The following is a 25,024-nucleotide window of genomic DNA, read 5'->3' as shown; positions in this document are numbered from 1 at the left end:
CAATGCCTCACATGTTGCTCATAATTGCCGAGAAAGCTTAGCGGCAAGTGCCATCAAATCTAATCGGTGGTAATAATAGGTGCCCTGTGGTCTTTGATTTTGATAATTCCTCTTTTCCAGAAATACATATTTATTAACCCCGCAGATCTCATATGTATAACTCCTGTGACAGAGCACCCAGCGATTTTGCTAATTTCAATTTTCAACCCGAATTCCCATATTCCCAAGGGGCTAAGGAAAACACATTAGGCAAACAGTCAAAAGCAATCAGTTAGGCAAAAGAACACGGCACGGCAAAAGAAATAAATAAATAAACGGCAGCGAGCAGGCGAGGCAAACAAAAATCAGCAGGAGGAGCATCAAACTAATTCGGAGCAAATAACAAATCATTGCTATACCCCTGAAACTATCTGAAGCTCTACCTACGACACAGGCACCGGGAAAAAATAAACATGACTAGGATATTTTTCGGTAACTCAAAGCAGTTAATCGAGGATGGCAAAGAAATCCCAAAGGTTTTTGACTTCACTTAAAAAAGTGTCTAAAAGTATGCAGCAATGTTTTGTGAACCCCTTTTTTTTTGTTTCCACAGCATACTTTCAGACAACTTTATTAAATCCTGAGGGAAATTTTATAAAAAATATCTATTGTGTAAAAACTGTCAACTTTTAGACAACCTTTTTCTTAAATATATTTGTTTTCCCTTTATCATTTATTAAATTAATATTTGTCAGTTATATTCCCTACTTAAAAGAGATGTGATCTTTTTTTAAAGAGGCCCTCACAACATTATGATAGGCATACTGACTACAATTCTTGTTATATTTTCTCCCAGTGCTTTAATGGCATCGCCCCTCTCTTCCTCTCTTCCAGATGAATCCATTCTGTCCGAGGACCCAACGCCCGCAGAAACAACGCATCATGGGGGCGGCGGCGTGGGCGGAAGCGGCAGCTCCAGCGGACTGGGCACCGGCGCCAGCACGGGCAGCGGCCCCGAGAAGCAGTCGACGTTGCTCATCCTGGCCGCCGTCGTGGTGATAGGCGCCGTCGTGGTGACGTCAATTATCGTGGCCGGCATCGTCGTGGTCTGCCGGCACCGGCCGCGACCACCTGAGCCGCAGGAGGTGCGCAAGAGCATGCGGTGAGTCTGGATCCAGGGATCGCCCTTTGTTTCTATATTCGTATGGTACAGTAAAGTGTGGAAGCTGGAAAAACTAATAATGAAATTGTTTGCTGCCGACCCGGCATGTGTGTGTCTATGTGTGCAGAAATAATTACGAAATTATTTATGTGGGGCACGTGACTGACAGCAGGCCAGGATGAGGTAAAGCCGCGTGGGAGTGGAAACCATAGCATACTTTCTTGCGCATTCATCTCGCTCTCGCTTATGCTTATTACCCGGAAAGTAATTAAATGACAGCCGCAGTCGCGTAGCAAATGGCCGCTCAATCAAGGGGGGGGGGAACTACTTTAAACTCACCTGCCTTTTCGCTGAACAAAAGGTCGAAAGGCCAATCTGGACCCGGTGGCTAATGTCAGGGGTTCATTAGGGCGTGCGATCGCCTAAACAGTTTGAGGCCGCCAATCGATTAGAGCCCAGCACGCACCTGCCCAGTAAATTATGCTTAGTCTGTAATTAAATTAATTAAACCTGCACCTGACGACGCCGACGACCCAACAGGGTCAAAGTCCAAGCGTTGGCAAAAGAATGGCCGTAAACGAGGTCCGGAAACGAGGCAGCCGCACAAGTTAGAGTTTCCATTTAAGATAGGAAATCAGCGCTGTATCTGCGAAAGGGTCGCGCCCCCCTGCGCGGGCGGGTGGGTAATTAAGCAGCTGCTTAGCCGATGTACACGCCATGTGACCCCCCTTTTGCAGCCCACCGCCCCTGGCTAATGAAAGATAAACACACAGTGCAGATAGCTGCCCCCTGTCCTTTTGTATCGACGTGCCACAGGTCGAAGCCCCTTTCTTTGATTCCCCAGCCAGGGAACCACCACACTGATTGCTCAATAATGAATTCGGGCAACCACTTCAAAGCGAAGTCCAACGAAATATTAATTATAGTTGCCGAAAATAGTCGCTGGGACATCAAAGCGAATCGCATGCGGGTCATTAAATGGTCATCACAACTGTCAAACGCGCTCCGCGCATAAATAAAATCTGGCGCACCTGTGTATCTGGACCCCCGAAAACCCCCCGGTTTATATAGAATCACCCCCCTTTTTCTGGCAACCATGCATAAATTTTAATGATTTGCCTTTTGCGGCAAAGTATTAGTGCAAATATTTGATGCACACGCGTGTGTCAGTCACTCGCCGACTGATAAGAGACACAGATGGATGGCGGCGTAATTAGCTCCACCGTCGGCAATCGGTTTATATTTAATTTACAATGGACCATCGAGCAGGCTGATTAAAATTCGAGGGTCCTCGAGTGCAATGGTAATATTTTTGCCAATATTTATCACAGCGAATGCTGCCGAAGTCGCATTAAATGCGCTTTGAAAAAGGTGAACAGCGCGCATATTGCGCATACGCCGCGTGCCACGTCGAATTTATTTTATTTTCTGGCTTTCCCATACCACCATATTACCCCCAACCACCGGAAAAGTTGGCACAGTCGTTCCCCAGGCGATGGCGGGGTTTTGAATGTTGCTGTTTATATTGAAATTTGAGTCGCCTGAGAGCCGGCAGCTGGCTTAGTTTGTCCAGTACGCTAAGCTGTTTCACCTTGGGAACTATTAGCCACTAAAGTTTACCCCTCTATATATATATCTATATATTTTTTCAATGTCTGACTTTATTCTGTATTTTTTTAGGCCGGCGCGAAACGATGTGCCGAGCATGTACATCGAGGAGGATGAGCTGAACGAGCTGGAGGAGGGCGGCGGACGGGCGGCGGAGATTAGGGCGCGGGTGGCCCCGCCCAACGCCCACCTGTGCGGGGGCGGGGGGATGCCGATGCCGGGGGGCGTGGGCTCGAGTGGCGGGGCCATTGTGGGCGTGGCCGGACCCCATCACTACATCTCCGAGAGCTTCATCCAGTATGCGCAGCCCAGCCTAAACGGTACTATTCCAAAATCTATACTCAACAAGCTATAGTAGTAGTAGCTGCACCTGTATCTATAGCTATATATATGCGTAGTCCGTAGTCAAGTATCCATTAATTTATCAGTCCATCTATCTATATAGCTATGTATTGTATGCCATTGCATCCCCCATTGGTTTGCTCTCAAGGACTTTTGAGTTGCGACTCGAGTGCGCTCTCGATGTTAATTTGTATTTGTATCCGTAGCTTTAGTTGATTGATTTGCCCAATTGAATTTATTGCCTTATGTAAATAGTTCTCATGCCTGTACAAACATATACACCCCACGTTGATTTGTAGCCATTATGTAGATTAGTATAACATCTTGTTTGGTCCACCATGCACAATGCAATGCGAAGCGAATAAATTGTCAAAAGCGTTTCGGAATGCACACAAACACGAATTTATTTGGTCACTCTTGTATACATAATGTTTTCTGATGGCTTCATAATTGTGCAAAAATTAATTTTTAGTTAAGTACCTTGGCATGTGAGTGGTGGAATCGCAGGAGGTTTAAAACACCACATGTAAAACAATTAGGTTGGCTTGAGTTCGCGCTAATGATGCGGTAGAACACCCAATTGGCAGCCAACTAATGAATAAACGAGCACATGTAAATGAAAAACTAATTGCCCCTCCATTTGGCATTCACAAAAGTAGCTTATGACATACGAGTACACACTTTTCTAATTAGCGCAGATCAAAGTATTTAATTTCGTTACATTGCGGTATCGATTTCGAGTTCAATTTGATTTCGAATGAGTTGAAGCGATTGAAGCGATTAGTTTCGAGTGTTTGGAAGATGTAAAGCATTAGCCGGGCACCCAAAATAGACCACTAACTAATGAAATCCCGCCTGACATAGTCATAGAACTCTCAACCCCACTTTCTCTGTCTCCCTGTCTTTCTGTCTCTCTAAATCTCTGTAGGTAGCGTAACACTCTCCACTCCACTTGCTTTCTACTCCCAAAACTGTCTTAATCCTCGACTTGAAGTTGTAAATACCTTGCCCAGTATTTAAAGCAATGTAGTGTGTCCCCACAAGTTCATCCGCAGCGTTGTCCCTGCTAGAGAGAGAGTGCTCCTAACTCCACCATCTCCTAACCACTCCGTGTTGTATCTGTATCTGTATCCAGGCGACGTGCTGCTGCCCCTGCTCGTAACAGCCAGCCAGCCGGGCAGCACGAACTCCAACTCCACCGTCTCGAGCGTCGTCCTGGCCATCTCGCCCCAGGCGAAACCATGTCCTGATCCTGCGAGCCGCAACCCGGCCTGGCCGCCCGAATGTATGCAAAGTAAATTTTATGTAACTAAATCTGTGCAGCAGGTCGAACGAGCACAGAAACAGAAACAGATCCTAAAACTGAAACTAAAACTGAAACAGGAGGAACAACTGCAGTTGCAGCTGCAGCAGATGGGCAGTCATGTCTGAGCTGTTCTCCTGTCGATTTGCGCAGGGCATACAGAGATACTCCAACCCGTCTCAAGTATTTTTAATATCCCCATCCCGTACTCTATACAAGGAGAACATGGCTCCAGTCCTTGCTCCATTTCACATTTTAATTTGTCGTCCATTTGGCATCCCAATTTACTTTGCTTGTTCCGTTGCCACATCCCTGCACTCACATGTCTTTCATCTGATTTCCTTTATTCCCTTTGTGCATTTGTAATTATTTTGGCTTGGCTATGTTGCCATGCAAATGCCGCAAAAATATCCAAAAAATTTTCTTTTCACTTTGCGGCATTCCCCTCTGATTTTCTTTGACGAATTTTGTTAACTCTGAATTGTTTAGAGATATTAAATCACAACTAATTGAACTTTATGAGTTTCTTTCTTGGCAAATCAAGGCTAGATACACATTAGAGTGCAGGCAAATATTGTTTTTAAAAAGGATAAATGCAGCACAGCCCCAAGACAATGGGCCAAGTAGTCCGGGGACATCAAGCTGTTTGCTTAGACATTGTTTTTTGTTGACATTTCTGTTTACTTCTCTATATAGCTATATGGTGTATATATATGGGTTCTCCACAAGATACTCCCGCTTAGCCAGCCGCTTATGTATCACTCAGTGTGCAGTGCCAAGTCCTCTTGGGATGATTCGCATAAATTTTGGAGCGCTGTCGACAAACAAACATATGTACTATGTGCGTAAACATGCCTCAGACAGCAACAAATTTGCAAAATATTCTGCTGCTCTAACCCCTTTGGCCCCCCGCCCCTGCCATCCTGTTTGCTGTGCGAGCTCATGCAGACTTTGTTTTAACTTTGAATTGCATAAATTTTAATTATTTCGAAAGCACTAAATTAAAACACAAAAATAAGCACAAAGACACACAAACAAACAAACAGCCAGCAGTGAGTTTTGCCTGGGTCTGACGTGCCGACATGCTGGCAAATGCAAATATTATTTAATGGGCATATGTGTCGTATACGTGATATTATTGCTAACACAACATGTCTCTTTCTCGTTTTTTCCTCTCTTTTGGCACCCGTTGCGTGGGTTCAAATGTCGCAAATTAGCTAAATTTGATTTTGTCAGCGATTTAATTTTATATTTTCATTACTTTTAGCCTGTCCTTTCGCTCGTTAATATATATATTTATTTTTTTTGCTCTACCCCACCGGCAGTCGCCTTAATTTATGTGCGATGGGGGACTGTTCGGCTGACATGACACGACATACTCACTTTAGTCCCCGCTCCAGTGCTGCCCTTTCACCCGGCAGAACGTAAAGTAAGTCAACTGGCTTACAAGACACTAACAAGTGCCAAAGTCGGGCTGAAGTGAAGAGTCTGAGGATCCCGAAGAGCTTGGGGAACGGTCCAGAAATGTTCTCTTAGCTGTTGCGCCAAGATGCCAACTAAAAACACACAGTTTGGGAACTGTCTTGGCCGGGATTACACTGAGCTGCAAAGCAGCTTAAATGATTCCCCGAATTCCGATTGAATGGAAAAACTATTAAACCCTATCTTGACTTTTATAAAAATTATTACAAGAAGTTTATAAGTCGTTTTGAAAGCAAGGATATTTCTAACCAATTTTTGCATATGACTTTATACTAATTAAACTGAAGGGTAAAAGTGATAGGCCAAGAACATGTTATCGTTATTAAGAAGATATTTAGCCCTAATGGGTATTCAATTAAAAAACCATATGTCATGGCTTCCACTACAAAATGCTATCTATATTTGTAATAAATCCCACAGATTGGCTTTCAATAAGTCTAAACATAATATAATAATAATAATTTATTATTAAAAGCTAGTTACGATTATTTTCCACCAAAACGAACAGCGTCAAGTTGGGGTTGTGCATTTTCCCTAGCTGCTGCCTAGGAATTCATAGTCCCCACATTTACACAGCGATGTCAAATTGAAATAAAAAGGCCCTGGAAAGAGCAAAACGCTTCCAGCGCCGTAACTCAAGGCAAACAAGTGAGCCACTGTATACACAAAGGGGTATATACATACGGTACACACTCACGGCCAGAAAAAGACAGCCATTCGCATCTTTACATCGTGGCAGTTGCTGTCATTAGCCAGCATTTTTAATTGCATATGCCAGTCTCGCGTGCTTCACTGTACAGGTGGCACTGGGCATGAGGGACCGAGGGAAACACAGAGGAACCGAAGGGCGAAACCCTCCGAGCAGTCAAATTCGTTTGACTTTTTGTGCCCCACAGTCATTTCTGCGTATGGCGTACTATAAGGTTGGGAAAGGGGATGGTTAAGAGGGGATGGAACTGCTTTTTTGTGCACATTTGTTTCATTTCATGCTGCTCCATTCATTTTGGCCCAGCATCTCGCTTTTTGTTTCATTGTTGCTGTTTGTCTTGCTGTTTGTGCGAGTCAAGAGTCGCGAGCGTCTGAGCCACGTTTGTGTGGCCTTCGTCCTTGCTGGCCGGGCTTTTTGTGCGAGCATTTGGATTGTAAGTAATGCGAGTGGGTTGTAGATTGTCGCTCGTAGGTTGTAGGTTGTAGGTTGTAGGTTGTAGGTTCCACGCTCCATGTGCACTCCAGCGGCACTCGTCTAATTAGACAAAGTTGAGACCCAGCCACACACAGCAGCCACTCGAAATGAGCACACGGCGCCATTTGCTGCGGCTATATGGGTATATGGCTATATGGCAATGTGGCATGGAGGCATTATCTTAAAGACTCCTTAAAGCACATGTGTGTATCTGCTCCGAGCCCTCACTTTGATGTCTCTGTCATGCCGCAAAAAATGCCGCAGAATTTGCTTGAGCAACATTGTTTATGCGGCAGCAGAGGCTTTACACAGCAAGAAATACAAGTATTGTAAGGAAAATGTCTTGTAAATAACGATTCTGCTTGCCACAAAATTCGCTTGATCTTTAAGAGGATTTAAAACCAACTGAGTGGAAGCGTTTGTCGAATCAGTATTTTTGAGCTCTGAAAAAATGCTGTAATTCTCTGGAATCAAAGGGGAGTTAAGAGGCAAAAACCCATAAGTAATTCTTGGTCATCAAAAATTCAAGCTTAAAAATTATTTCTAGTTTTTAACAAATTTATTTCCACTGTGCCTATGTTAAACAATTTTAACAAATTAATTTCCACTGTGCCCTTTAGGTCCATAAATATTTTAAATTTTAAAATTAAAAAAAACAAATTATATTTCTGTAAGAAATTGAAGAAATTTGCCATTCTTTATTTAATTATACATAATCAGGCACTCAAATTTCTTTTAGTGCACACACGCACACGCTCTCCCAAAGCTTCAATGTCAACGCTGCTCATTCATTTGTCGCCGCACTTCCGTTTCCGCCCAAGACCCCCCTCACACCCCCTTTGGCAACCGTTCCCTTTAGAGCTTTTTTCTGCTTTTTGTTTGGCTGGCAACATTTTTGCGACTTTTGACATTTTTTAATGCTGTCAGGCATGGCGTGAAAGTAAACGTGAAAGGACACAACCTCCCGAATACACACGCACACACACATAGGAACACTAGAGAGTTGCCTTAGTTTGTGCGTCTTTATGGCTCAAAGACGCCGCACAAATGTGACATAAAAGGCGATAATAATAAAATATCACAGGGTGCTGGGCCCGAGGAGCCACGTCAAATAACAAACTGCAAAATCGTAAACAACAAGCGCTAGATGACGCTCAAGATTCACTTGTGCCCGGGCGGCACAATAAGTCGGACCACAATAAAACCCGACTCGACTCGAGTCGACTCGCCTCGCTCGGCTCATAAATTCCTTCGAAATGCGCCATAAAAATTAAGAAATTGTTGAATTATTTTACGTTTACGAGGGGAAATGCGAAATGCGAAATAGGGAGCGTGGCCCAGTAAAGTGAATATTAATATTGAAGTGCTGCCCTGTTAAATGTTGTTAATGTCTCTGTTGTTCGATGTTTCTGTTGCTGTTGCTGTTGCTGTTTCTGTTTCTGTTCGTTGTTGTGCTGTTTTATTAGATGCTATTTATTTTGTTATCAGCGCACAGTTGGCCACGCTTTCGCTACGTACTATATTTGCTAATGGTTCTCTTTTCTTTTCGCCGCTCAAATCATAATTTGCAACTCTGTGTTATGATGTCATTTTGCAAGTGTTGTGAATCTGAAAAGCAATAGCCACCAACCAAAACCAAAACCAAATCAACTAAACCAAACCAAGCCAAACTAATCGGTATAAACATTTTTGCCTTTGTTTCTCTATTCCTGAATATACACTCATACCCACACTCACACTCGAACTCATTACTCACTCTCACATGAATTTATGTCTCGCCCACACACCAACACACATCCTAACTCTGAAAACACACACGTTCCCCCACACACACATATGCCATTGTTGTTGATTTTGTTTTATACCAACCAACCAAAGTGTATATTGCAGACCCGGATCTGATATTGCCGCGCGGCGAATTGGAATTTACGACCCTGGATCCAACGCTGAAGTAATTGTAAAAAGTAATAATAAATATCTACCATAGTCGGCTAGCCCACACACATACATAATTCACAGGCATTTCATTTAACATAGCTGTAAATTTTTAGCATAAATTTAAATGCATTAGCGTTAAAGGTAAATCGTATATTGTGTAATGTCTGCGGAGACAGGCAAGATATATGTAGATAGTGATAAGTCATTTTGTAATTGTCAGCTATTAAGCGAAATTGCCTAGGAAGAATCAAAAGAAAACGTTAAGAACCCAGAAGCTGCGCTATAAATACGCTACAAACTTGTAACTGAAATCAAAATAATAAACTTGTAAATACGACACAGATCACTCATTTTGCTGTTGCACCATCGACTGTACATAGAGAACGGGCAAACATTAATCAAACTGCATTTAAATGTTAAATATTAATTGTAATTAATAATGAACAACTAGCCCGTAAGCCAGTGTGTATGGAAAGTGTAATTAGACTCATAGAGTTATTGGCCAACGGACTTTGCACTAGGTATGCGAAAATATCTGGGCAGTGAAGCCAATACAAAGGCCGTTCATCCATTAATGTCTGCATAGCGATATAGGATTCACTAGCACTTAAAGGCCTATCTTCTTGCTATCCGGCAAATTAAAGTGTTTCGAAAAAGCTCTCACCTTTTCTGGGCCCGAAGAGCCCACTCTTCTCCGATCAGTCGCTATTTATGGCAATTCCATGAATATTCTATTACCACAATAAGCCGAACCAAGGGCCAAAGATGAATAACAACCCAAGAATAAACGAACAGCAACAGCAGCCAAGTGGGCGATGTTTGAGTGCATAATGAATAAATGTCGAGTGAACGAGCGAACAGCCAATTCCCAGAGTCCTCAGCAATTCCACTCACACAAGACCTAGACTCAAACTACAACACAAACAATAAATGCGAATTCAGTGTAAATGTTATAAATAACTAAAGTAATCGAGCAAAAGTACGACATTTAAATAATAATATTAATAATAATAGTACGCCATACAGTTTACACAATACTCCAATGTAATTCGAATTCTAATTTCAAATATACAAACATAATGTGAAATGGCAGACTAGCAAAATATACAGTGCGTATGCGTAATGAAATAAATTGAAATATTTATATATATAGATACATATAAATGGAACACATTGTGTCGTTCTCAGTCTCTGTCACTCTGGACAAAACCAAACTGATTGTTTTTAAGCAAAGTTAGATTTATAAATAAATTAAATTTAAAGGCGAATGAGAAAAGCGAAAACTTAAAAGTGAAATACATTAAAAACTAAGTCGAAACTACTGAGTGTGTTAATAATAATACCGAATACTGAATAAATAAACAAGATTCAAACCATTCACATTTCGAATCAATTCCAATTAAGCCGGCGATTTGGACATCAAAGCGAAGATTAATGCCGCGACTTGGTAGGAATTCGAAACCATTTCCGAAACAGGGTCGGCCCAACTTTGGCCTGGGGTTAAGTGTTATTAATGCGGAGCAAATCCTGGGGCGCTGCAACCCCGTCTGCAGCCTGATTGCCACTTGAGGCGCGTAATCGAAACATCGGCAAGGCGGTCGGTCAATGGAGACCGCCTTCATTACTTTGCACAAGGCTCCTTTACCATCCTTCGTCCTTTCCCTCTGCCCTCTTCCCTCTTCCCTTTCCCTTTTCCTTTGCCCCAAAGCCAAACACGAGCTACCCGCCCAAAAGCCGTGGATTTGAATTAAGGCTGTAAAGCTTAAGGGGGCGGCGTTGGAGCTGGTGGGTTGGCCTTGGCATGCACAGAAGATTAAAACAGTTGGAGGGAAATTTGCAACGCCAACTCCCAAGAAGGTAAAGTTTTCCAGGCAAACTTTCTGCAAATGCAAGTCTGTTTGCCGTAATTTGTTGCACACTTTTCAGAGCAGAAACTGAGTACGGACATCGATGGGTAATGAAACACCCACCTAAACTTACCTCTAATTGTATACATATTCTTCATTGGTTCTCGGTAATAATAAGTAATGAATTCACACTTCGTCTAAGTACATGTTTCAATAATTAACAGTAATTAAAAAGTTTATAGCTTACTATGTGTTTAGTAGCAATGAAAACTTATTGGAGATGCCCCTTTCCCATAATTGGTTGCAGAGTTTTAAGAGCTTAATAGAAGTTGGTAACCGGACAGGATTCGAATCGAGTTAGGTAAATCGATTGGTAATGGAACACCCGACCGAATTTACCTTATGAATGCCAAGACATGCTCAAGACGGAGCTTAATTTCAAAATGCTGCTCGGAATCTGCATTGTGGTCTCGCATTTCCAATCCCCTGCTGAAGTATTCCCCGTAATTTGGGTTGGCACGTGCGGATTTACTTTTCACTCTACTTTCCAACTTACCTTCGCCATTGGAATTGCCATTGCCATTGCTTTTGTTGTCAATTTTATGGCGTTTTCATTTGCTGGCAAGCGCTTTCGTTGCAGCTTCAGCTTCCACCGGCAATTGCCAGGAATTTTAAGTTCCAAAGTTCCTCCGCCCCCACTTTTTTCATCCATCCGGCCCAAACGCACTTTGCAGCACTCGGACTAAAAATAAAGCCACATAAATCCGAAGATTTGCTGGCAAGTGCTCAAATCGAAATGAAATCCTGGGTCAGTCGCCCCACTTCCTGGGATTCCTCTGATTCAAAGCCGGAGTGCCTGTCGCTCCTGCTCAAAAAGAGAATGTGACTCCTTAGTCGCAGCGTGCTTAAATAAATTAAACGCCGCCCCTGGACATCCGAGACTTTGGCCATTCAAAATACCCTGTCACCGCTCACGAAGGCGTACTTAGTAGAGACAGGGCTGCTGAAATATTAAGGCCCCCAAACAGCAATTCCCCTTCAGCAATAATTCGGTCAAAGAGGGTTTTTTTCAAGGGCCAGAATCCGACATCTGCCTCTGACATTCTGGCTAATATCGATTATTATTTGCATTATACTCTTAACAGTAAATTAAAATCAAATAATCTACAAATAAATTACAGAGCGACGTTTTGGCTTTAAATATTATTGTCCTTATATTGAAATCGGTTTCTAAAAATCGTTTGAAGAGCTTTCAGAACGGGAACCCAAAACTGCGCTTGCATATTCCATAACTTAAGCTATTGAATCCGGATTTGCTCGTGGAATACCTCTATGAATTTGTGTTTTGGTTCTCTAATAATCTGTATTCAAACATTTATTTTAAAAGATGGTCAAGTTTTCAACCCACTTTCATGTTCGATTTGTTCTTATTTCCAATGGGTTTTAGAACGATATCCCAAAACTCCACTTCCAAATTCCAGAACTTTAGTAATTGGGTTCCGATTTGGACGTGATATACCTCATTGAATTTGTGGTTGAATTTTCTAATAGTCTACATTTAAATATTTCACTAAAAAGATGGTTCAATTTTTAACCCATTTTCATGTTCAATTTTTCGTTATTTCCAATGGGTTTTAGAACGATACCCCAAAACTCCACTTCCAGATTCCATAACTTTAGTAATGGGGTTCCGATTTGGACGTGATATACCTCATTGAATTTGTGGTTGAATTTTCTAATAATCTACATTTAAATATTTCACTAAAAAGATGGTTCAATTTTTAACCCATTTTCATGTTCAATTTTTCATTATTTCCAATGGGTTTTAGAACGATATCCCAAAACTCCACTTCCAAATTCCATAACTTTAGTAATTGGGTTCCGATTTGGACGTGATATACCTTATTGAATTTGTGGTTGAATTTTCTAATAATCTACATTTAAATATTTCACTTAAAAGATGGTTTAATTTTTAACCCATTTTCATGTTCAATTTTTCCTTATTTCCAATGGGTTTCAGAACGATATCCCAAAACTCCACTTCCAAATTCCATAACTTTAGTAATTCGGTTCCGATTTGGACGTGATATACCTCATTGAATTTGTGGTTGAATTTTCTAATAATCTACATTTAAATATTTCACTTAAAAGATGGTTTAATTTTTAACCCATTTTCATGTTCAATTTTTCGTAATTTCCAATGGGTTTTAGAACGATATCCCAAAACTCCACTTCCAAATTCCATAACTTTAGTAATTCGGTTCCGATTTGGACGTGATATACCTCATTGAATTTGTGGTTGAATTTTCTAATAATCTACATTTAAATATTTCACTTAAAAGATGGTTTAATTTTTAACCCATTTTCATGTTCAATTTTTCGTTATTTCCAATGGGTTTTAGAACGATACCCCAAAACTCCACTTCCAGATTCCATAACTTTAGTAATTGGGTTCCGATTTGGACGTGACATACCTCATTGAATTTGTGGTTAAATTTTCTAATAATCTACATTTAAATATTTCACTTAAAAGATGGTTTAATTTTTAACCCATTTTCATGTTCAATTTTTCCTTATTTCCAATGGGTTTCAGAACGATATCCCAAAACTCCACTTCCAAATTCCAAAACTTTAGTAATTGGGTTCCGATTTGGACGTGATATACCTCATTGAATTTGTGGTTGAATTTTCTAATAATCTACATTTAAATATTTCACTTAAAAGATGGTTTAATTTTTAACCCATTTTCATGTTCAATTTTTCGTTATTTCCAATGGGTTTTAGAACGATACCCCAAAACTCCACTTCCAGATTCCATAACTTTAGTAATTGGGTTCCGATTTGGACGTGACATACCTCATTGAATTTGTGGTTGAATTTTCTAATAATCTACATTTAAATATTTCACTAAAAAGATGGTTTAATTTTTAACCCATTTTCATGTTCAATTTTTCCTTATTTCCAATGGGTTTCAGAACGATATCCCAAAACTCCACTTCCAAATTCCATAACTTTAGTAATTGGGTTCCGATTTGGACGTGATATACCTCATTGAATTTGTGGTTGAATTTTCTAATAATCTACATTTAAATATTTCACTAAAAAGATGGTTCAATTTTTAACCCATTTTCATATTCAATTTTTCCTTATTTCCAATGGGTTTTAGAACGATATCCCAAAACTCCACTTCCAAATTCCATAACTTTAGTAATTGGGTTCCGATTTGGACGTGATATACCTTATTGAATTTGTGGTTGAATTTTCTAATAATCTACATTTAAATATTTCACTTAAAAGATGGTTTAATTTTTAACCCATTTTCATGTTCAATTTTTCCTTATTTCCAATGGGTTTCAGAACGATATCCCAAAACTCCACTTCCAAATTCCATAACTTTAGTAATTGGGTTCCGATTTGGACGTGATATACCTCATTGAATTTGTGGTTGAATTTTCTAATAATCTACATTTAAATATTTCACTTAAAAGATGGTTTAATTTTTAACCCATTTTCATGTTCAATTTTTCGTTATTTCCAATGGGTTTTAGAACGATACCCCAAAACTCCACTTCCAGATTCCATAACTTTAGTAATTGGGTTCCGATTTGGACGTGACATACCTCATTGAATTTGTGGTTGAATTTTCTAATAATTTACATTTAAATATTTCACTAAAAAGATGGTTTAATTTTTAACCCATTTTCATGTTCAATTTTTCCTTATTTCCAATGGGTTTCAGAACGATATCCCAAAACTCCACTTCCAAATTCCATAACTTTAGTAATTGGGTTCCGATTTGGACGTGATATACCTCATTGAATTTGTGGTTGAATTTTCTAATAATCTACATTTAAATATTTCACTTAAAAGATGGTTTAATTTTTAACCCATTTTCATGTTCAATTTTTCGTTATTTCCAATGGGTTTTAGAACGATACCCCAAAACTCCACTTCCAGATTCCATAACTTTAGTAATTGGGTTCCGATTTGGACGTGATATACCTCATTGAATTTGTGGTTGAATTTTCTAATAATCTACATTTAAATATTTCACTAAAAAGATGGTTCAATTTTTAAGCCATTTTCATGTTCAATTTTTCCTTATTTCCAATGGGTTTTAGAACGATATCCCAAAACTCCACTTCCAAATTCCATAACTTTAGTAATTGGGTTCCGATTTGGACGTGATATACCTTATTGAATTTGTGGTTGAATTTTCTAATAATCTACATTTAAATATTTCACTTAAAAGATGGTTTAATTTTTAACCCATTTTCATGTTCAATTTTTCCTTATTTCCAATGGGTTTCAGAATGATATCCCAAAACTCCACTTCCAAATTCCATAACTTTAGTAATTGGGTTCCGATTTGGACGTGACATACCTCATTGAATTTGTGGTTGAATTTGCTAATAATCTACATTTAAATATTTCACTAAAAAGATGGTTTAATTTTTAACCCATTTTCATGTTCAATTTTTCGTTATTTCCAATGGGTTTTAGAACGATACCCCAAAACTCCACTTCCAGATTCCATAACTTTAGTAATTGGGTTCCGATTTGGACGTGATATACCTTATTGAATTTGTGGTTGAATTTTCTAATAATCTACATTTAAATATTTCACTTAAAAGATGGTTTAATTTTTAACCCATTTTCATGTTCAATTTTTCCTTATTTCCAATGGGTTTCAGAACGATATCCCAAAACTCCACTTCCAAATTCCATAACTTTAGTAATTGGGTTCCGATTTGGACGTGATATACCTCATTGAATTTGTGGTTGAATTTTCTAATAATCTACATTTAAATATTTCACTTAAAAGATGGTTTAATTTTTAACCCATTTTCATGTTCAATTTTTCGTTATTTCCAATGGGTTTTAGAACGATACCCCAAAACTCCACTTCCAGATTCCATAACTTTAGTAATTGGGTTCCGATTTGGACGTGACATTTGTGGTTGAATTTTCTAATAATCTACATTTAAATATTTCACTAAAAAGATGGTTTAATTTTTAACCCATTTTCATGTTCAATTTTTCCTTATTTCCAATGGGTTTCAGAACGATATCCCAAAACTCCACTTCCAAATTCCATAACTTTAGTAATTCGGTTCCGATTTGGACGTGATATACCTCATTGAATTTGTGGTTGAATTTTCTAATAATCTACATTTAAATATTTCACTTAAAAGATGGTTTAATTTTTAACCCAGAACGATACCCCAAAACTCCACTTCCAGATTCCATAACTTTAGTAATTGGGTTCCGATTTGGACGTGATATACCTTATTGAATTTATGGTTGAATTTTCTAATAATCTACATTTAAATATTTCACTTAAAAGATGGTTTAATTTTTAACCCATTTTCATGTTCAATTTTTCCTTATTTCCAATGGGTTTCAGAACGATATCCCAAAACTCCACTTCCAAATTCCATAACTTTAGTAATTCGGTTCCGATATGGACGTGATATACCTCATTGAATTTGTGGTTGAATTTTCTAATAATCTACATTTAAATATTTCACTTAAAAGATGGTTTAATTTTTAACCCATTTTCATGTTCAATTTTTCCTTATTTCCAATGGGTTTTAGAACGATACCCCAAAACTCCACTTCCAGATTCCATAACTTTAGTAATTGGATTCCGATTTGGACGTGATATACCTCATTGAATTTGTGGTTGAATTTTCTAATAATCTACATTTAAATATTTCACTAAAAAGATGGTTCAATTTTTAACCCATTTTCATGTTCAATTTTTCCTTATTTCCAATGGGTTTTAGAACGATATTCCAAAACTCCACTTCCAAATTCCACAACTTTAGTAATTGGGTTCCGACTTGGACGTGATATACCTTATTGAATTTGTGGTTGAATTTTCTAATAATCTACATTTAAATATTTCACTTAAAAGATGGTTTAATTTTTAACCCAGAACGATACCCCAAAACTCCACTTCCAGATTCCATAACTTTAGTAATTGGGTTCCGATTTGGACGTGATATACCTTATTGAATTTATGGTTGAATTTTCTAATAATCTACATTTAAATATTTCACTTAAAAGATGGTTTAATTTTTAACCCATTTTCATGTTCAATTTTTCCTTATTTCCAATGGGTTTCAGAACGATATCCCAAAACTCCACTTCCAAATTCCATAACTTTAGTAATTCGGTTCCGATATGGACGTGATATACCTCATTGAATTTGTGGTTGAATTTTCTAATAATCTACATTTAAATATTTCACTTAAAAGATGGTTTAATTTTTAACCCATTTTCATGTTCAATTTTTCCTTATTTCCAATGGGTTTTAGAACGATACCCCAAAACTCCACTTCCAGATTCCATAACTTTAGTAATTGGATTCCGATTTGGACGTGATATACCTCATTGAATTTGTGGTTGAATTTTCTAATAATCTACATTTAAATATTTCACTAAAAAGATGGTTCAATTTTTAACCCATTTTCATGTTCAATTTTTCCTTATTTCCAATGGGTTTTAGAACGATATCCCAAAACTCCACTTCCAAATTCCACAACTTTAGTAATTGGGTTCCGACTTGGACGTGATATACCTTATTGAATTTGTGGTTGAATTTTCTAATAATCTACATTTAAATATTTCACTTAAAAGATGGTTTAATTTTTAACCCAGAACGATACCCCAAAACTCCACTTCCAGATTCCATAACTTTAGTAATTGGGTTCCGATTTGGACGTGATATACCTTATTGAATTTATGGTTGAATTTTCTAATAATCTACATTTAAATATTTCACTTAAAAGATGGTTTAATTTTTAACCCATTTTCATGTTCAATTTTTCCTTATTTCCAATGGGTTTCAGAACGATATCCCAAAACTCCACTTCCAAATTCCATAACTTTAGTAATTCGGTTCCGATATGGACGTGATATACCTCATTGAATTTGTGGTTGAATTTTCTAATAATCTACATTTAAATATTTCACTTAAAAGATGGTTTAATTTTTAACCCATTTTCATGTTCAATTTTTCGTTATTTCCAATGGGTTTTAGAACGATACCCCAAAACTCCACTTCCAGATTCCATAACTTTAGTAATTGGGTTCCGATTTGGACGTGACATACCTCATTGAATTTGTGGTTGAATTTTCTAATAATCTACATTTAAATATTTCACTAAAAAGATGGTTTAATTTTTAACCCATTTTCATGTTCAATTTTTCCTTATTTCCAATGGGTTTCAGAACGATATCCCAAAACTCCACTTCCAAATTCCATAACTTTAGTAATTGGGTTCCGATTTGGACGTGATATACCTCATTGAATTTGTGGTTGAATTTTCTAATAATCTACATTTAAATATTTCACTAAAAAGATGGTTCAATTTTTAACCCATTTTCATGTTCAATTTTTCCTTATTTCCAATGGGTTTTAGAACGATATCCCAAAACTCCACTTCCAAATTCCATAACTTTAGTAATTGGGTTCCGATTTGGACGTGATATACCTTATTGGATTTGTGGTTGAATTTTCTAATAATCTACATTTAAATATTTCACTTAAAAGATGGTTTAATTTTTAACCCATTTTCATGTTCAATTTTTCCTTATTTCCAATGGGTTTCAGAACGATATCCCAAAACTCCACTTCCAAATTCCATAACTTTAGTAATTGGGTTCCGATTTGGACGTGACATACCTCATTAAATTTGTGGTTGAATTTTCTAATAATCTACATTTAAATATTTCACTAAAAAGATGGTTTAATTTTTAACCCATTTTCATGTTCAATTTTTCGTTATTTCCAATGGGTTTTAGAACGATACCCCAAAACTCCACTTCCAGATTCCATAACTTTAGTAATTGGGTTCCGATTTGGACGTGATATACCTCATTGAATTTGTGGTTGAATTTTCTAATAATCTACATTTAAATATTTCACTTACAAGATGGTTTAATTTTTAACCCATTTTCATGTTCAATTTTTCGTTATTTCCAATGGGTTTTAGAACGATACCCCAAAACGGCACTTCCAGATTCTATAACTTTAGTAATTGGATTCCGATTCAGACGTGGGATACCTCTATGAATTTGTGCTTGAATTCTCTAAAAATCTACATTTAAATATTTCCCTTAAAAGATGGTTCAATTTTTAGCCCATTTTCATGATTGATTTTTCCTTATTTCCAATGGGTTTTAGAACGATATCCCAAAACTCCACTTCCAAATTCCATAACTTAAGTAATTCGGTTCCGATTTGGACGTGATATACCTCATTGAATTTGTGGTTGAATTTTCTAATAATCTACATTTAAATATTTCACTTAAAAGATGGTTTAATTTTTAACCCATTTTCATGTTCAATTTTTCGTTATTTCCAATGGGTTTTAGAACGATACCCCAAAACTCCACTTCCAGATTCCATAACTTTAGTAATTGGGTTCCGATTTGGACGTGACATACCTCATTGAATTTGTGGTTGAATTTTCTAATAATCTACATTTAAATATTTCACTTAAAAGATGGTTTAATTTTTAACCCATTTTCATGTTCAATTTTTCGTTATTTCCAATGGGTTTTAGAACGATACCCCAAAACTCCACTTCCAGATTCCATAACTTTAGTAATTGGGTTCCGATTTGGACGTGACATACCTCATTGAATTTGTGGTTGAATTTTCTAATAATCTACATTTAAATATTTCACTAAAAAGATGGTTTAATTTTTAACCCATTTTCATGTTCAATTTTTCGTTATTTCCAATGGGTTTTAGAACGATACCCCAAAACTCCACTTCCAGATTCCATAACTTTAGTAATTGGGTTCCGATTTGGACGTGACATACCTCATTGAATTTGTGGTTGAATTTTCTAATAATCTACATTTAAATATTTCACTAAAAAGATGGTTTAATTTTTAACCCATTTTCATGTTCAATTTTTCCTTATTTCCAATGGGTTTCAGAACGATACCCCAAAACTCCACTTCCAGATTCCATAACTTTAGTAATTGGGTTCCGATTTGGACGTGATATACCTTATTGAATTTGTGGTTGAATTTTCTAATAATCTACATTTAAATATTTCACTTAAAAGATGGTTTAATTTTTAACCCATTTTCATGTTCAATTTTTCCTTATTTCCAATGGGTTTCAGAACGATATCCCAAAACTCCACTTCCAAATTCCATAACTTTAGTAATTCGGTTCCGATTTGGACGTGATATACCTCATTGAATTTGTGGTTGAATTTTCTAATAATCTACATTTAAATATTTCACTTAAAAGATGGTTTAATTTTTAACCCATTTTCATGTTCAATTTTTCGTTATTTCCAATGGGTTTTAGAACGATACCCCAAAACTCCACTTCCAGATTCCATAACTTTAGTAATTGGGTTCCGATTTGGACGTGACATACCTCATTGAATTTGTGGTTGAATTTTCTAATAATCTACATTTAAATATTTCACTAAAAAGATGGTTTAATTTTTAACCCATTTTCATGTTCAATTTTTCCTTGTTTCCAATGGGTTTCAGAACGATATCCCAAAACTCCACTTCCAAATTCCATAACTTTAGTAATTGGGTTCCGATTTGGACGTGATATACCTCATTGAATTTGTGGTTGAATTTTCTAATAATCTACATTTAAATATTTCACTAAAAAGATGGTTCAATTTTTAACCCATTTTCATGTTCAATTTTTCCTTATTTCCAATGGGTTTTAGAACGATATCCCAAAACTCCACTTCCAAATTCCATAACTTTAGTAATTGGGTTCCGATTTGGACGTGATATACCTTATTGAATTTGTGGTTGAATTTTCTAATAATCTACATTTAAATATTTCACTTAAAAGATGGTTTAATTTTTAACCCATTTTCATGTTCAATTTTTCCTTATTTCCAATGGGTTTCAGAACGATATCCCAAAACTCCACTTCCAAATTCCATAACTTTAGTAATTGGGTTCCGATTTGGACGTGACATACCTCATTGAATTTGTGGTTGAATTTTCTAATAATCTACATTTAAATATTTCACTAAAAAGATGGTTTAATTTTTAACCCATTTTCATGTTCAATTTTTCGTTATTTCCAATGGGTTTTAGAACGATACCCCAAAACGGCACTTCCAGATTCTATAACTTTAGTAATTGGATTCCGATTCAGACGTGGGATACCTCTATGAATTTGTGCTTGAATTCTCTAAAAATCTACATTTAAATATTTCCCTTAAAAGATGGTTCAATTTTTAGCCCATTTTCATGATTGATTTTTCCTTATTTCAAATGGCTTTCAGATCGGGACCCCAAAGCCGCACTTCCGAATTCCATAACTTGAGTTATAGGATCCTGATTTGGACTTGAGATACCTCTACGAGTTCGTTGTTGAAATCTCTAAAAATCTACATTAAAATATATCTTTTCAACGGGGGACAAATTTTTTACCCATTTTCATGTTAATTCGGTTCTGGAAGATATATTTTAAGGATGTGGATTTCTTCAGATACTTTTAATTTCTTTTTAATTTTAAATAAAGGTTTTAAGATTTTTTACTTAATGATGGAACATTTTTTATTAAATTAAAGAAACTTACACTTCATTTTTTGTTTTTAAAGGCAAAACTAAAGATTCTATTTCCATGTTTTAAAGACGTGGTCTAGCTACTTCAAGCCACGTCAGCACTGTCTCTGCCAGAATGTCCGGCCAACGTAAAATGGCCAACCCTTCGCTGGGGGCCACTGCATAGGCCAGTTCGGAATTCAATTAGCAGTCGGATGGCCGAGTGGTTGCCCTGGTGAAACTCATAATGGCTTCGATTGAGCCCGGTGATTATTGCGATCGCTGGTTGGCTGACAGCTGCAGTCGCCGCGGTTGTAAGAGCCACTTCTCCGACTGACATTCATGGCAGCCATAAGAATGCCATCCAGTTTTACAGGCCCAAAGCTGGTTCGTTTGGGGGAGCAAGAGGTTGAGGAGGAGTGGGTGGGTGGATGTGCGAGGCGAGGTGGCTGCCAAAATGCCGAGAATGCCGTAAAAATGTTTTCCTTTTTTGCCAGCCTGTTCCTTTTGTCAGCAGTCGTCCTTTCGGCAGATGCTGAAATAATGATACCGGCGCCTGCGAAGCGAGCAATCAGCCCGCTTTTCGCATCTATGCCAAGGACATGTGGGCGGTGAGTGGGTGGGCTGTGGGCTGTGGGCGTGGCACCATTGTTTTGACTATAGCCACGTGTGTGTGTGTGTGTGTGCGAAATGCATGAAACAGCCGCTTCAATTTAGACATTTTCAACGTTTATTTTGCAACAGCTGCCTTAGGTCTACGCGGAACGAGAACTCTTAAAATGCGGAATTTATTATGCACTCCGCTCTTATAATTTGATATTTAAAGAAATCATTTTACTGCGAAATCCAGAGGATGCCGCTGTACTGACGCTGCTCCTGATGCTCCTGTTCGCTTATACAATTTAAAAATCGCGACGCTTTTTGTATGCAATGCAATTATTCTCCATTTACAATGCACTCAGCGCGAAGTAAGCAAACAAACAAACAACGGCTTGAATGGCTTGGCTTGGATGGTATGGTATGGGATGGGATGGTATGGTAGGGAGATTGGGAGGAGGGTGCACAAGCAGACAAGTAAATAAAATTGCAAATAAAGTAAAAATGTTGAAATGCCAAAGAAATGCACGGTACATATTTTACATTTATTCATTCGCTGATTCTGAATCTGCTTTAGCTTCTGCTGCTGTTGCTGCTGCTGCTCCTGCTGAACTCCCTCCCCATCCTCATCCTGGGACAAAAGCGACGATGGGCGGCATGTCCTCACGCCTGTCGCCTAGTCCTGGTAAGCCGAGCGTTAATAACAACGCTTATCTGCGGCATTAGGAGGATGCCAAGCAGCAGGCTCCCACCGAACCCAAGCCACCAAACAAAAACCCAGCGACTGCGACAAAAAATGATAATGAAAAAGTGAAATAAAAGCGCAGCGGCAGCGCCAACGGACAAGCAAACAAACAAACAGACGGCAAAAAAGAATGCGAAACAGGCAAACAACACAGCGCGGAGCTGAACAACCGAACAACCAAACAACTGAACAACTGAACTGCCCGGGGTTGAAGGAGGAGCACATAATTTAAGCTGCCGTTGCCTTAGCAATTGCTGCTGCCGCCGCTTTTGCTTCTGCTTTTGCTATGCTTTTGCTGCCTGCATCGCTGCCGGCGTGACAACTTCAACTGACAGCCGCAGAGCAGAGCCATCATCCATTATCAGCAGTTGGCCATCTTAAAGTGCAGCAGAAACAACAGCGATGCTAAAAAAGGGGGAGCCGACTTTTATATACCTCATTTTTAAAGGAAATTATTTAGAAAAAAATTAACTAATAATATTAGCTGTTCGTTGACTTCAACTAAATAAACAAAACGTGTAAAAATATTTTCTGAATTTAATAATAGAGAGTATCAGATAATCCCAAGAATTTTTAAACCACTTATAAATGTGCCTAAGAGTAGGCAACAATTTATTTTAAAAGTCAAGGAATTCATTCCCAAATAATACCTTCTTTTTTCACTGCCTACTTTTAGACACCTAGTGATTAGTGATTTATTTGCCGCCTGCCTAAATACTTTTATTCAAAAATTAAACTAAATTGTAAGCCAAATTAAAAATTATGATCTGAGCTTTAAAAAGGCTTACGAAAATAAAGGAAATACCTAACCCTTTTTGGACTTTTAGTTCTTTAAAATTTAGAAGCCAAAGAGCTTGCACTGCGAGCCTAATAAATTTAATTTTGCCAACCTAATAGGTTAAGTGTATACGTCCGCGATACACCCTGCAAAATCCCCCATTTTCCGTGGTAATACTCCAGCGTCCCGCACAGGAAGCGAATGGGAAAAAAGGCAGAGCGGACAACGGGTGGGCCACAACAATTGCAGCGACGGCAACAGCGACACAAAATGTTGCGATGGCATTGTTTTAATGCATTTGGAGCAGCAACAGCAGCAAAAACAGAGAGCAGCATAAAAAGGAGCCTGAGGATGCGGGCGCAGGATCCCGCGACGATGCCCGATGGCAATGGCCATCCATCCATCCGTGGCGTATACGCACTGTGGGCCACATTACGTATACGCACTACTGCTGCTGCTGCTGCTGCTGGTACGCCGATGGCCCCGAGGAGTCCTTAACTGTGAACGTCACGTAGTATCGCTTATTGCTGTCCAACTTTTCCGCGGGCAGTGAAATTAGCTGTTTGTTCTTTCCGTGCGACAATTCCAGCGCCACCTTGTGATTGCAGCGGTTACCGCTCGCGCTGCCACCCGTACCGCCACCCGTACCGCCGCCCGCCGCTCGTCCGCTGGAGGCGCGACCGCTGGTCAGGATTTTGGGCAGGAAGAAACTGCTCACGCTGCCGGTCTTCTTGTACGGTCCAAAGCCGAACTTTGGCATCGTGTGATGATTCATCATGGGTACTGCAATGCAAAAAGAGCCGTTGACAAAGCATTAGATTAATGATGGGTATACAAGGGATTCCCAAAACCGTGACAGGTGCGTCCTGCAGGTGCGACACTCAGCTGAATTGCATGGGTGGATAAGAACTAATGAGTAAATGGAGCAGTCTGGATTAAGAGCCTTCTCTCCAGGGGATTACTGGATACTTCCAGCAGCAAAATAACCCAGCATAAACAAGGGCACGTTGATGGTGGAGAATGAATGGCTATGGAGCAGCACAAATGAATGCGTTTTTAATTTGGCATAAGCCAACTGAACGCATCCTTTTGAGAGGCAGCTCCAGCTTCAAGTTTCGCACTGAAGATGTAATAAAAAAGTTGAAAGCCAGAAAAGCCTGGGTCGAGAATTTTTATTTTTAATTTGCCCCGCACTGAATAAACTGCTCGTAATTAGGATTTATATTTTTATGGCCCGCAGCTGCCGAGGAGATGCTTTGAATTCGAGTGTCCGCTCGTCCCACGCTTGACCCACTGCCCCGCCCGAAAGACGGCGAAAGTGTTGCCAGCCCAGTGTTGGACGGGCGATTTGACTCTTTGGCTCTTTTGGCCAAAGCCAAAGCCTGTCTGGTGCCATTTTTCACGCTTGCACAGAGCCGCTTAAAGCCCTCGAGCAATCGGGGCAGCAAGGCGCGGCACACAAAAAAAAAGGTTTGTCCAAAAAAAAGTTCTTACTATTTAAAT

The 25,024-nt window shown here is 38.6% G+C and overlaps 2 protein-coding genes across 8 annotated transcripts in view; one reads left to right on the top strand and one right to left on the bottom strand.

Annotated features, from left to right (window-relative positions):
* Window positions 1-10,373, top strand: part of LOC119550321 (nephrin) — a 67,398-nt gene extending 57,025 nt beyond the window's left edge. For 2 of the 4 annotated variants that reach the window (XM_037858939.1, XM_037858930.1), the window contains exons 15-18: window positions 874-1,141; window positions 2,822-3,069; window positions 4,227-4,376; window positions 8,950-10,373. In XM_037858939.1, coding sequence (XP_037714867.1) covers window positions 874-1,141; window positions 2,822-3,069; window positions 4,227-4,376; window positions 8,950-9,014 — 731 coding nt within the window. In that variant the 3' untranslated portion in view covers window positions 9,015-10,373. Of the gene's footprint in view, window positions 1-873; window positions 1,142-2,821; window positions 3,070-4,226; window positions 4,377-8,937 lie in introns of all 4 variants that reach the window. The other 2 variants (XM_037858948.1, XM_037858957.1) reach the window with 2 other exon arrangements.
* An 11,844-nt stretch (window positions 10,374-22,217) lies between these two features.
* The window catches only part of LOC119563265, a 35,013-nt gene continuing 32,206 nt past the window's right edge, over window positions 22,218-25,024 (bottom strand). For 2 of the 4 annotated variants that reach the window (XM_037876584.1, XM_037876583.1), the window contains exon 7: window positions 22,221-24,304. In XM_037876584.1, coding sequence (XP_037732512.1) covers window positions 23,967-24,304 — 338 coding nt within the window. In that variant the 3' untranslated portion in view covers window positions 22,221-23,966. Of the gene's footprint in view, window positions 24,305-25,024 lie in introns of all 4 variants that reach the window. The other 2 variants (XM_037876581.1, XM_037876582.1) reach the window with 2 other exon arrangements.

This window comes from Drosophila subpulchrella, chromosome 3R, assembly GCF_014743375.2.
Source record: "Drosophila subpulchrella strain 33 F10 #4 breed RU33 chromosome 3R, RU_Dsub_v1.1 Primary Assembly, whole genome shotgun sequence".
NCBI lineage: Eukaryota > Metazoa > Arthropoda > Insecta > Diptera > Drosophilidae > Drosophila > Drosophila subpulchrella.
This window is presented reverse-complemented; position numbering and strand designations above follow the sequence as displayed.